Genomic DNA, 14,734 nt, shown 5'->3' with positions numbered 1-14,734 from the left:
AATTTGCTCCAATATTGTGATTAATTTTTTTCTTAATATGTGCAATGAATTAGTTCAGAATCTTTGCAAGACCTGTGTGGAAATTTTTAGGGCTTTTATTTGGCCAAATACTTTTTTATAGCTATGTATGTATATGTCCTGTTCATGTGAATAAGCAGCAAGTTATAAGCTTTATAAATATGTAAAACACAATCTTTAGGTATTATTATTAGGTATTATCACTTTTATAATAAAATAAGAGTATAATGTGATACATGAGTTTTTGTTTCTACATTTATTTATTTATGTTACTAAGAAAATCTGATGCTAGGGCAGTAGCCAGTTCCTGCAGTACCTTATAAGCACCAAATCTCCCACTGTTATGTTGGTATCTGAATGGATTACTCCATTTGTCAAGTAATATTTTTCGTAAGAGGTCTTTAGACATAAATGTTCCATTAATATTAGTTATCATGAAATTTTGATTATGATTTCATGTAATATTGTATTTTCCTTTCCTTCCTTTAGAATACATGCATGCTTATTTTATTCTCTAAACTTAATAGATGCATCTTTCGTCAAATGAAACAGCTATATATAAACTATAAATCAGAGTATTAGAATAAAGGAAAAATATGTCCTTACAAAGATATTAATTATTAATTTAAATATCAAGACTCAGCTATCAAGGTATTAAATATACTTGTGGGGAAAAAATCATTCTATAAAATTTCAATAAGGGAAATTTTTCTTGACCACTGAAAATAAATAATATTGATGTGAAAGTATTTTATAAACAATAAAGAGCTATATAATCAAGAGACATAAATATCAGACAATTATATTAGATTCTGCATAGGAAAATCCACCTACATAGTTTAGTTCTCAGTCTTAAAAATGCTTCATATATTGTTATTTAAAAACTTATGCAAAAAATTAACATGACTGGGAATACTGCAATAATATTGCAAAATGACTAGCAATCCATGACTTCCTCCTAATTAAACTTCCTTCAATGGAAAAAACAAAGTATAAGCTAAATGGAACAAATTCTGATACTGCAACTACCAGAGAGAATTTTACTTATCAAATTCTCAGTTTCTACCAAAGCCAAAGAACCTCTCCTTCACCTGTATAAGCCCAGTGGTGCATAAGTTCATTAATATCAAGCAAAAGGAACAAAGGGGATATATTAGTTTCCTAGAGCTGCCATAGCAAATCACACCACAAACTGGGTGGCTTAAAACAACAGAAATTTATCTCCCACAGTTCTGGAGGCTAGACATCAGGAATCAAGGTGTCAGCAGAGCCATGTTCTCTTTGAAGGCTGTAGGAGAGAATATGTTACATGCCCTCTCTTAGCTTCTGTTATTGCTAGCCATCCTTGGCATTCCTTGGTTTACATACGCATCACTCCAATCTCTTCCTCCATCTCACATGGTGTTCTCCCTGTGTGTCTGTGTCTCCTTTTCTTTTTATAAGGACACAAGTGAGACCAGTGCCCACTCAAATAACCTCATATTAGCTTTATATCTGCAAAGACCCTATTTCTAAATAAGGCACAAGGGGTTAGATCTTCAACACATCTTTTTGGGGGACCGAATTCAATTCTTATCAGGCAATGGGTCAGTAAAGGCCATACTTCCAAGGTTCTTGACTAAGATATAGTGCTGCTACCAATCCCTTTCAAGCCAGGGGGATTCAGATGCTGTAGCTATTACTACTGGCAAATTAGTTTCTGTGGTAAATATCATATGACAGATTAATCTCTACTAGGAGCTGAGCCAGGCAATTGGTACAATAAGCCATATGCTAATTAAGGAAGACATTTAAAATTCTATGTTTTTCCTCAACTTTCAAAGCATGTTTACTTTTTCTTCTGTTTGCTGGGGGTGTTTTTTGTTTGTTTGTTTTTAATAACATCTTTTATCCTGGTTTATTTTAGCCCATTTCCCTTTTACAGCTGAATTGTGCCCCCACGACCAGTTGACATGTTCAAGTCCTAACCCCCAGTGCCTCAGAATATGACTGTATTTGGAGATAGTATCTTTAAAGAAGTAATTTAGGTACAATTATGGGTGGGCTCTAATCCAATATGATTGGTACCCTAAGAAGAAGAGATTAGGGCACAACATACACAGAGGGAAGACCATGTGAAGAAACAAGGAGAAGATGCCATCTATGTACAAGGTGAGAGGCCCTCAGAAAAAGCCAACCCTGACAACACCTTGATCTCAGACTTCTAACCTCCAGAACTGTGAGCAAATAAATTTCTTCTGTTTAAGTCACCATCCAGTTCATGGTACAATTAGCTGGCTGCTAACCAAGGAGGACATTCATAAGTTTGTGTTATCCTTCAGATCAAAGTCATTCTATGTTTCCTTTGCTGTGCAGAAGCTTTTTAGTTTGGTAAAATCCCATTTGTTTACTTTTGCTTTTGTTGCTTGTGCTTTTGTGGTCTTATTCATAGAATTTTTGCCTAGTGTTATGTCCTGGAGCATTTCCCCTGTATTTTTTTTCTAGAAGTTTTATAGTTTCAGCTCTTACCTTTAAGACTTTAATCCATTTTGAGTTGATTTTTTTTATATGGTGAGAGATAGGAGTCTAGTTTCATTCTTCTACACATGCATATCCAGTTTTATTAGCACCATTTATTGAAGAGACTGCCCTTTCCCCAATGTATGTTTTTAGTGTCTTCATTAAAGATCAGTTGGTTTTAAGTACATAGGTTTATTTCTGGGTTTTCTACTCTGTTCCATTGGTCCAAGTGTCTGTTTTTATGTCAGTACCATGGTGTTTTGGTTAGTATAGTTCTGTAGTATAATTCGAAGTCAGGTAGTGTAGTGTCTCCCACTTCACTCTTTTTGCTCAGGATTGCTTTGGCTATTTGAGGTCTTTTGTTGTTCCATATGAATGTTGGGATTGTTTTTCTATTTCTGTGAAAAATGTCATTGAAATTTTGTTATTGTGTTGAATCTGTAGATTGCTGTGGATAGTACGGACATTTTCACAACATTAATTCTATTAATCCATGAGCATGGAATGTCTTCCCACTTTTTTGTATCCTCTTTCATTTATTTTTAAAATTTTTTTTTTTTGAAACATAAGTGATCATACATATTGTAGAGTACAGAGTTGACTACTGGTATTTGTGTACAATGTGATGATCAAATCAGCATTATTAGCATATTCATCATTACAAAATGAAATTATTCTTTGTGTTCATTACCCAATTTCTCCCTAATCCCTCCTTCCCCCCTTCCCACCTCTAGTAAACATAGCTCAGTTCTCTCCTGTTGAAAGTTTAATGTGTTACTATACTTGTTCCTTTTCTTTCTTTTTTAGCTCCCACTTGTGAGGACATGTGGTATTTCTCTTTCTGTGCCCTGCTTATTAAAATTAACATAATTTTCTCCAAACTCATCCATGTTGCTGCAAATGGCAGCATCTCATTCTTTTCACGGCTGAGTAGTATTCCATTGTGTATATATATGACACACTCTCCTTATTTCTTTCATCATTATTTTGCAGTTTTCATTGTCAAGAGCTTTGACTTCCTTGTTTAGATTTATTTCTAGGTATTTTATTTTTTTGGTAGCTATTGTAAATAGGATTGCTTTCTTGATTTCTTTTTCTGCAAGTTCATTGTTGGTGTATAGGAATGCTACTGACTTTTATATATTGATTTTATATCCTGCAACTTTACTGAATTTGCTTATCAGTTACAATCAACAGAATGAAGAGACAACCTACAGAATGAGAGAAAATATTTGCAAATTATACACGCAACAAGGGGCTAATATCCAAAATACACAAGGAATGAAAAAAATTCAACAGTATAAAACCAAATAACCCAATTAAAAAATGGGCGAGGGAACTGAATAGACATTTCTCAAAAGAAGATATACAAATGGCCAACAGGTATATGAAAAAATGCTCATCATCACTAATCATCAGGGAAATGAAAATCAAAACCACATTTTAAATCTTAAAATGTATCATGAAACTCAGAGTCACCAGTTAGATTTCCTCCTCTGTTATTTTATAGAAATCTTACAGTTTTGCATGTTACGTTTAGATCTGTGATCCATGTTCATTTGATTTTTATGAAAGGTTAGTTGTCCAGATTCTTTTTTTTTTTTTCACATTTAATGTCCAGTTTTTCCAGCATCATTTGTTGAAAAGATTATCTGTTCTTCACTGAATTATATTTGCTCCCTTGTCAAAGATCAGTTGACTATACGTGTATTTGCATAGGTTTATTTCCGGGCTCTCTATGCTGTTCTGTTGATCTGTTTGTCTAATATTTCCCTAACACACAGTGTCTTGATCAACTGTAGCTTTATAGTAAGTCTTGAAGTTGGGCAGTATCAGCCTCCAATTTCATTCCTGTTCAGTGTTATGTTGGCTATTTGGGGTCTTTTGCCTTTACATATGTTTTAGAACCAGTTTGTCAATATCCATGAAATAGCATGCTGAGATTTTGATTTGGCCTTTTGAAAGAGCTCTTTGATTTTAACTTGTACTTTTTTTGTTTGTTTTGCTTTTTTAACATTTTTAATCTCTGAAACTGGCATGTTTCTTCTAATGAATGGTGCTTTAGAATTAACTGGACATGTTTTATGAATTTTATTAACACTAAATAAAAATCATGACATGCCCTAGAATCAATAGTATATTAGATTCAATGAAATATGCTTTTTGTTTCATTTTGAAATTACATGAAACGACGGTTTGTAATTATTCTGAACAATTATACTGGACTTTCTGATTATGAACTTAATGAGTAATAGGTGGTTTTACTTCAACACTTGGAAGTTATTTTTCCATTGTTTTCTGCCCTCCTTTGTTTGGTTCAATGAGAAATCGGGGGTTATGTGAATTTTTATTCTCTTCTATGAAATGCATCCTATTTCTCTGGCTGCTTTCTAAACTGCCTCTTTCTCTTAGGCTTTCAGCACTTTGATAATGATGTGCATAGCCATTATTTTCTTCATGTTTATCCTTCATGAGATTTGTTGAGCTTCTTGAACCTGTAAATATATGTTCTTCATAAAATTTGGAAAGTTTTCAGCTGACATTTCTTCAGATAATTTTTATGCTCCATTCTCTCTTCTTCTGGAGTATTGATTATACTTGTGTTAGACCTTTAGCTATTTTCCTATGGGTCCTTAAGGTTCTGTTTACTTTTTTCAATCTTTTTTCTCTCTGTCTTTCAAATGGGATCATTTCTATTAATATTTCTTTAGATCTACTTATTCTTTCTTCTGTCATCTCCATTCTTCTGTTAAGCCTATCCAGTGAATTTTTTATTTCAAATATTATGTTTTTCAGAAAGTTCTAGGATTTCTATTTGATTTTTTTTGTTTGTTTCTAATTCTCTGCCAAGATTTCTTATCTTTTCATTCACTATGAACAATTTTTTCTTTACGTTATTGAGCATAGTTATAGTAGCTACTTTAAAAGTCTCGTTTGCTAATAATTCTAACTTTTGGATCATCTCTAGTTCAGGCTTGATGGCTGTCTCTTTTCTTAAGAATTGGTCACATTTCCCTATTCTGTGTCTGTTGAGCAATGTTACATTGTGTCCTAGACATTGTGAATTTTATATTATAGACACTTTGAATTCTGTTATATTCTTTTGAAGAGCATTGTTTGTTCTTATTTCCTTTTGGGTATGTGTGTTTTTTGGTTTTTGAGTTGTAAGTTAACTTGATTTTATTCAAACTACAAAATCTATCTCTTGCGAAGCAGTTCAGATCTCAGCGGACTGGAGTCTGCCCTGAGTGTGCATGTTGCAGCCAATGATGAGGGTAGGTTTGTACATAGAATTAGGAGCTCTTCTTTGTTCTTTTCTTCTTTCTGCTATCTGCCCTCACCTTCCAATGGTGATTGCTGCCCCTGTCTCTGACCTCTGGTTCGGTGATTTTTCTGTTGAAGTTTCTGCTGCCCAACATGGTACAGACTGGGCCTTCCCTCATACTAGAAGCCCTGAAAACATACTCAATGCCGTTTCCTTTTTCCAAGAGATGACTACCTTCCAATATTTGCTAACTTCTGGTTGTTCTCCAGTGTCTTCAAGTCGTTGTTTCTGGTATTTTGTCAAGAGTTTATAGTTATCTGAGAGGGGGTTGATCTAATAGGAGCTCTCTTGGCCATTACTGGGAGTGGACCTCATAGATGATTCTCAAATAAAATGAATATTACTATATATGTGTGTGTGTGTGTGTGTGTGTGTGTGTGTGTGTGTGTGTGTGTGTGTGTGTGTGTGTGTGTGTGTGTGTATACACACACACATATACTATATGTATATACACACATACACACACACACACACACACAGTTTTCAAATAGAGTATGAATAATACTCTAAAATTAGCCTATACATTTAAAGATATTTAATAGCAATTTGCCCTATTATTTAACATTTCATATTTACCATACATATCAATATATTAGATCAATATAATAGGTAGGTGTCAAGCTCTTTTACCTGCCCGTAATCTTGCTGACTGGGCCAACTATTGAGCTAGGGCTGGGTCTGGAGCTCACAGACCCCTCAAGCCCATTGTCCAGACTGAGTCACGAACCCTTCACATGCCAGGCCGGGTCCCCAGAACCCTCACATGCCAGGCTGGGTCACCAGACCCCTCACATGCAGATCTATGAGCTAGATAACCAGCAAAAAGGTCCTTGGAGCCATAGGTCAGAGAGCATGGCCACGCATCACAGCAGACACCTGAGGCAGATGCCAGCCAAGGTGGCAGCACCACGCAGGTGCACTAACTCCACCCACACACATCTTATTTACAAATAACGCACTGCACCACCCCCAACCTGACCTAAGGCGAGGGGCCTGACTATTCTATTTTCCCAACAGTAGGTAGAACAGGTATCATCCCTGTTTGAAACTAGAAATTTGAAGAAAAAGATTAAATGATTTGTCTAAGCCAATCAGTGGCATTAGAATGAGGTCTGGAATCTTTGCGTTCTGACTTGTAGTTGAGATCTCTTTTCACTACGTTACCCTGCCTTCTCTGTTAATAGATACTGCTACAATCTATTAGTTTTCTGTCTCAAACTTTCTTCTTTAAGAATCATCACAATCCCACAGATCAGCCAATCCATTTAGGTAAGCCCTCAATGTATATCATTCAAAGCAGTTGTCAGAGACTCTTCAGGCCTGACTCCTGACCTGATTCCCCACAACAAAGAATTATCTGGTCCAAGATGTCAATCGTGCCAAGGTTAAGTGTTTCTAAATGACGTGGAGTTAATATGTTCAGGCACGTCTGTAAGGCAGGCATCCCACTGCCCAATCCATGTGCAAGGATCAGGCCATATTCCTGGTTTGATTTGTGTCAGACTGTCAGGCAGTATATGCTTCTGCCCCCAATGGCCCTTCAAGGTAGGCAAGTTAAAGAGGCTGCTAGGAATATAGCAGTTCAGACTTCTCTAGCTGACATTAGGGTATGTCCACAATGTATGTGGGAACAGATACCAGACCTGGCAGGGGATCAGCAGTTTGCTGTTGGGCTATGTCTTGTCTGGGAAGATAAATTATCTAAGTGGCTTTAGCTGAATCATGGTTCTACTTTTTCTAGGAGAGGGGCAGAGGTGAAGGAGAGAGGAGTGTGATAGGGGAGAAATACCAAGCAAAAAGTCAAGGTTCAGTTGTTTTCCATCTGCTGGAAATCAGCAGGCCATCCTTTCCATTTCCTGGGTAGAATTCCTCAGTTTATTTGTTAATGGGATCTCAGGGGGAGCCCTACAGAAACCTCAAATGCTATAGGGCAGGTAGAGATAGGATGGGCATCTTGGTCCTAGTATACACCCTTTTTTAAAAAATTGAAGCATAATTGATTATACATATTTTGGGGGTACAGTGTTGAACACCATTATTTATGTACAATATGTGATGATCAAATCAATATTATTAGCATAGTCATTATTACAAATTATAATTATTCTTTGTGCCTCTTATTCAATTTCTCCCTCACCCCCTCCCCTTCAGCCTTTTCTACCTCTAATAACCATAGATTTGTTCTCTCCTTCTGAAAGTTCAATGTATTATTGTGGTCTTTCTTTCCTTTCTCAATTTCTCTTTCTCTCCACACCCTCTTTTTGTCAGTGTTACCATACCTGCTAGAAATGAAAGTGGAGGTCTAAGCAGAGAGGTTATCAATCTTGCTCAACTTTGACCCCTAGAGGGTATTTGGCAATATCTGGAAACATGTTTTATTGTCACAACTGGAGGGGAGAAGGAAGTGGTGCTACTAGCATCTACTGGGTAACGACTAGAGATGCTGCTGCACATGCCACAATGCATAGGGTAGTCCCTGTAACAAAGGATTATCTGGTCCAAAATACCAATAGCATCAAAGTTAAGAAACGTGGACTCTAGCACATAAAAATGATGTTATTTGGTCACTGTAGTGCCATGAAAGTTCTCTTAAACCAGCATTTCCTGGAGAGATTCTGCCAGAAGCTAGAATTCCAGCAGAAGAATACCTCTGATACATCATTTGCCAGTGATCTGTTCATATTTCTCACTGGGCATGGGAATATGGCAGTCCAAGTTTGCAAAGACACTGCAGGTTATCATGATAAATCTTCATAGATAAAGGATAAAACCTTGAAGAGTTCCAGAATCAGAAGCTGATGATGGTCAGGTATAGAGAGCATCTACTTTATAGTACCTCTAAGGATGGCCTCTAAGAAATTTTGGCAAACACGAGTGGGGAATAGTAAGCTAGTCTCTAAGGTGCCTGTAGATCATGTCTTGGCAAACAGAAGGTGCCTTTTTGTAAAGCACTCTTCTTCTCAGTGGATGAAGCTCCACATTGTCTGCCACCCCTCTCTTTGGTTGGTTGGGTGCTGTTATGCAGGGTACAACCTGCACAATAGCATGCAATGGTCCTAAAAGTTCCTAACAAAACAAACTGATGGATTTCCCAGTTTCGAGTCCTGTAATATGGCTTACGCAGCTGGCCAGCAGAAATTAGTCTGTCCTGTTCAACAAATGGTGCTGGAACAAATGGACATTCAATATGCCAGAAAAAAAAAAAAAAGAATCTAGACAACTAACTTACACCTTTCATAAAAATTAAATGAACATGGATCACAGGTCTAAATGTATGCAAAACTATAAGATTTCTACAAGAAAATGCAGAGGAAATCTAGCTGATGACTCTCAGGTTTGTGATAAGTTTTTAGATATAATAGTGAAAGCATAATCCTTGAAAGAAAATTTGATAAGCTGGATGTATTAAAATTAAAAACTTCTGCCCTGAAAAACCATATTAAGAGAATAAAAATTTAGGTTAGGGGAAAATATTTGCAAAATACATATCTGATAAAGGACTTGTACCCAAAATATATCAAAAATTTTAAAAACTTGTCAATAAGAAACAAACAACCAAGTTTAAAAACAGGAAAAGATATAGACAACTCATTAAAAAAAATACAGGGGGCAAATAAGCATAATAAAAGATAAACAATATCATGTGTCATTAGGGAACTGCAAATTAAAATAATGATAACACTACACAACTATTAAAATGGCTAAAGTCCAAAAAACTGACAATACCAAATGTTAGTGCGGAGGTGCTATAAACATTTGTGTGCAGTTTTCTGCAGACATACTAGCTCATTCACTGCTAGGAATGCAAAATGATACTGCTACTAAGGAAGACCGTTTGGCAGTTTCTCACAAAGCCAAACATAGTTTTAGCATATGATCCAGCAATAGCATTCCCAGGAATACAATTGTGTTGAAAATGTATCTCCACAAAAAAACTGCACACAGATATTTACAGCAGTTTTACTCATAAGGCCAAAAACTAGAAACAACCAAGATGTCCTTCAATAGGTAAACGTAGAAACAAACTGTGGTACATCCATACAATGGAAAGTTTGTGATAAAAAGAAATGAACTATCAAGTCACAAAAAGATATGGAGTAACCTTAAATGCAAATTGCTCAGTGAAAGAAGCCCGTGTAAAAAAGCTACATACTGTATGATCCCAACTAGGTGACATTCTGGAAAAAGTGGACACTGTAAAGACAGTAAATGGATAAGTGGTTGTCACGGGTTCAGGGTATAAGGAATAGGGATGAACAGGTGTTTGTTAGGGTAGTGAAACTATTCTATTTGATACTATAATGTTGTTATAAACTACTAGAAACTATTCTATATGATATTTATAATGGTATCATAAATCTATATGACATGCATAATGTCAATGTGGATACATGACATTACACATGTCAAAGCCCATAGAACTGTGTAACACAAAGAGTGAAACAATATAAATTATGTATCAGTATTAGTTTATTAATTGTAATAAATGTACCATACTAATGCAAGATGTTAATGTTAAGGAAAACTGTGTGTGGTGGGGGGAGTATAGCTGTGGGAATGAGGATGGTATATGAGGTATATAGAAACTTGTGTAGCATTTGCTCAATTATTCTATAAATCTAAAACTGCCCTAAAAATAAAATATATTAATTAAAAAACGAAAACACGTGTACCTTAGAAATCAAGGAAATGTAATATATTCCCCTTTGAAGCATCATAATACAGTAAGAGACAGAGAGAAACAGATCTAAGAGTACAACTCCAAATTTCAAGATATTCCATTTTAACAGTCAAGTACTTACTAAATACTTACTGTGTTAAAAAAAAAAAAGTCACCAGTTATCTCTTCTTTATGAATCAGTTTCTTTTTTTTTTTTCCTTTTTTTTTTTTAAACTTTTATTTTGTCGATATACATTGTGGTTGATTATTGTTGCCCCTCACCAAAACCTCCCTCCCTCCCCCCCCCAACAATGTCCTTTCTGTTTGCTTGTCTTATCAACTTCAAGTAATTGTGGTTGTTATATCTTCTTCCCCCCGGTTTTTTTTTTTTTTTTGTGTGTGTGTGTGAATTTATATATTAATTTTTAGTTCCCACCAATAAGTGAGAACATGTGGTATTTCTCTTTCTGTGCCTGACTCGTTTCACTTAATATAATTCTCTCAAGGTCCATCCATGTTGTTGCAAATGGCAGTATTTCATTCGTTTTTATAGCTGAGTAGTATTCCATTGTCCATCATCGGATGAGTGGATATGAATCAGTTTCTGATTACATTTATCTTCCTAGATCTTCCAACTCTTCAGTCTATGTTGCTTTTCACCCTTTACCCTATTCCCAATACTGTTTCCCCCAATCCACATCTCTCACTTATTTCACAAAATGCTGTGATGATCAAATAAAATAGTGACAGTTGAGGCACCAGCTCACAGGTTGCCTTCCCTCACTCTAAGTCCACAATTCTTACCTCTACTGTACTAGCTCTCACATCCCCTTCTTCCTGCTTTATTGTTAATAGGTTTCAATCATAATTTTATTTTTTATTTTTTAAAAATTTAATTGACACATAATAATTGTACATATTTATGGGGTACAGAACAAAATTTTGATACATGTATACACTGTGTGATGATGAAATCAGGCTAATTAGCATATCCATCACCACACACATTTATCACTTCTTTGTGATGAGAACATTTGAACTCCTCTCTCTTATTCATTTGAAAATATACAATAAATTGTTGTTAATTATAGACACATAGCACTACCACTGAATACTGGAATTTATTCTTCCAAATGTAAACATGTATCTGTTAAAAAAACTTCTCCCTATCTCCCTTCCCACAACTCCAATTCTGAATTGTGGTCAATCAAAATTTTACACTTTAAGAAAGCAGGAATTAACTGGAAAGAAAAGTAGCTACTAAAGAAAACAAAGCAATTTTTCTTCAGAAATTTAAAATAAATGAGTCAAGTTCCCTTTCTGGTTTTCCTAAATTACAAATTCAAAAACCTTTACTCAAAATATGAAAAAAACCTATTGTACCTTTAAGGCTAACTGTATAATTAACGACACACACAAACACACACACACACACACACACACACACACACACACACACTCACACAGACACAAGGGTATTTCAAAAAGTTTTTCAAAAAATTGAATAAAAGATAAAACAAATCCTTCCACAAAATTTTTAAGGCCCCACATATATATAAAACAAAAAATAGGCTGCACATGCGACCGTGAGGGAGATACTATTTCCTTTCTCATATTTTATGACAGAATAAATCCTATATCAATCAAAGATTAAGCATAAAAAATGAACCTTTAAGAGTACTGTAAGAACATATATGGAATAATGTTTGACAAAACTGGGGTAAAAAAGGCCTTTCCAATCAAAGCCCAAAATTCACAAGTCATATTATATGAAATTCCCTTCACCAAGCTATTCTACTTCTACACATTTATCTCACAGATATACTTATATATGTAGACAAAGACATATACATAACATAACCTCACAATACAGCAAACTGAAAAGCAGACTGGAAAAGATATGAATGTCCATTGATGAAGAGTGACTAAATAAATTATGACATTTCCATACAACAGAATATTATGCAGTTATGAAAATGACTTACGAAGATTTAAATGTGTCAGTATGAGACAATCTATTGGATATGTTATCGCATAAAAACAAGTTACAGGAAGACTATGAAATGGCTTCCCTTTTATACATTAGAAAGGAGCCTTACAGAGATTTCTTCTTTTATGTACAGTCTATTAAGTATTTCTAGAAGGACACATGGAAATGTATGTAGTTGCTTCTGGAGTTGCTTTTACTATATATCCTTTGAAGTTTTTAAATTATTTTTTAGATTGTGCATAAAGTCCATCACAAAAAAAAATAAAGGAGAAAGTTCAAAGAAAACGTATCGAAATAGAATTCTTACCTTTCTCTGCAAAATTTTAGTGAATGTAGTATGGCAGGCCTCTTTTGACGTAAATTCCATAAGTGTAAGGTGTCATCAGCCAAGGCACTCACAAGAGCTCCCTTAAAAATAAAGTAGATTTTATATATAATACAGTTTACGAACATTAGTGCTACTAAACAGATACCAAAAAAATCTTCCCAAATTTCAAAACTTTCTGCCAATATATTTAGTTCTAAGAAACATTTCCCTCACCCAAATTCTAAACAGCAGATGTAAAACAGTGTATTACGTGTATGTAAATTAATGCTTTAACTTCTTATATAACTTAAAGTATAATTTAATATCTTATAAAACAAAACTATACTAGGATCTAGTGGGATGTATGGTTAAGATCTAGCTATTTAAAATTAGAATTATTTGGTCACTACTGTATATATTTCCTTGAAAAGATAGCGAAATATGATACAAAGTAACCTCATTTCATTTGGCTTAAGACAAATCCTTATGAAAGTACTATCCCTAGATCATAATTCTACCACTAGAATGGTATATGAAATAAAGATAGCATTAGGCACACTGTAACTTACATGTCCAAGCAGTTAAAAAATCTGACTAATTTAGAAACTTAAAACGTCTGATCCTATTAAATGCTATTATTTATGGGGAAGAAAGTGCCTGGTATTATGTGTCACCCCAAACCCAACAAATCAGAATTTCCAGAGCAATGACCTCCACAGGTATATTTTTAAAAACATCCAGAGGTGATTGTGATGTGTGAATAAGATTAAGAATCTCTAGACGAAGGGTTGATTTATTAAGATATCTGAATATTTTCCTTCAAAGAGGACATATACCCATCATCTACACCGAGAGAACAATAAGACAAGAGATGTAACATGAAGAATTTATATTAATTTAAAAAATATCTGCAATCCCAATCCTTTAGGTTATTGTCAGAAATCTTAAAATCTCCCTTTTTAAAATAAAAGTTTCTCATCTATCCAGGACAGGATTTACATGAAACGATCTCTCCAAGTCCTTTCTACCTTCAAAATTCCATGACAGCTGCTTTACTGTGTAACTCCTCTTGCTACAACATGACAACTGGAAAGCAGAAATACATGAAGTCCACACACCCTCCCTTTCACAAGAAAGCACTCTCTTATCTATATCACTTCGAAGTAGAGAAACTCAAAGGATTCAGGGTATGAAAGATCTGTACTGTTAATTCTTATTTCCACTATAGTATCAGACCACATCATCTTGTTTTGCGAAATGTTTGCCCCATCTTAAAATCTCAAGGAAGAAGAGAAGACATAGAGCCAAAAATCGCAATATCAGCTGACTTTCTCCTATGGTACCTCATTCACCTATATATGATTTTTCAAAATTGAAAGCAAATAGCTAGTCTCAATTGTCAGTTTTCCTTTTGCTAAGCATTTTTTAAAATTGCAATACTATTTTTATGTATTTAACTATAACATTTAAGCATGTCAAATAAACCAAAATGCCCATTTCAAAGTACACTATGATGCATCCTATTGAAGAGAAAAGAATTCTGTAATATGAGTAACAACGGCATACACTTCTTAAGATTTCTAAAATTTAGGTGTACAGGTAATCAATTTGCAATATTTTATTTACACTGGCTCATGTATTGCTTTAAAAAACAATCTTAACATAAGTATAAAGATGAAGAACAGGTTAGTGTTTGCCAGGGATTAGGGACAGAGGGTAGCGGGAGTTCAATTATATAGGAATTTCCTTACTGCCAAGGGAACGTTATTCCTGAGGGAATTACTTTATACTGATGGAACTGATCTGTTTCGTGATTGTGGTGGTCATTACATGAATCTATACGTGTGACAAAAGTGCACAAAACTATACACACACACTCACAAACACACAAAATGAGTACATGCAGAAACATGGTGAGTCTAAATAAGGTCTTCA

The 14,734-nt window shown here is 34.9% G+C and overlaps 1 protein-coding gene across 4 annotated transcripts in view; it reads right to left on the bottom strand.

Moving 5' to 3' along the window:
- Nucleotides 1-14,734, bottom strand: part of STXBP5 (syntaxin binding protein 5) — a 184,239-nt gene that overhangs the window by 150,953 nt on the left and 18,552 nt on the right. For all 4 annotated transcript variants that reach the window (XM_063096374.1, XM_063096375.1, XM_063096376.1 and 1 more), the window contains exon 4: nt 12,800-12,900. In XM_063096374.1, coding sequence (XP_062952444.1) covers nt 12,800-12,900 — 101 coding nt within the window. The remainder of the gene's footprint in view (nt 1-12,799; nt 12,901-14,734) is intronic.

Source organism: Cynocephalus volans, chromosome 5 (genome assembly GCF_027409185.1).
Source record: "Cynocephalus volans isolate mCynVol1 chromosome 5, mCynVol1.pri, whole genome shotgun sequence".
Lineage (NCBI taxonomy): Eukaryota > Metazoa > Chordata > Mammalia > Dermoptera > Cynocephalidae > Cynocephalus > Cynocephalus volans.
Note: the sequence above shows the minus strand (reverse complement) of the source record. Positions and strands in the feature narration are given on the sequence as shown.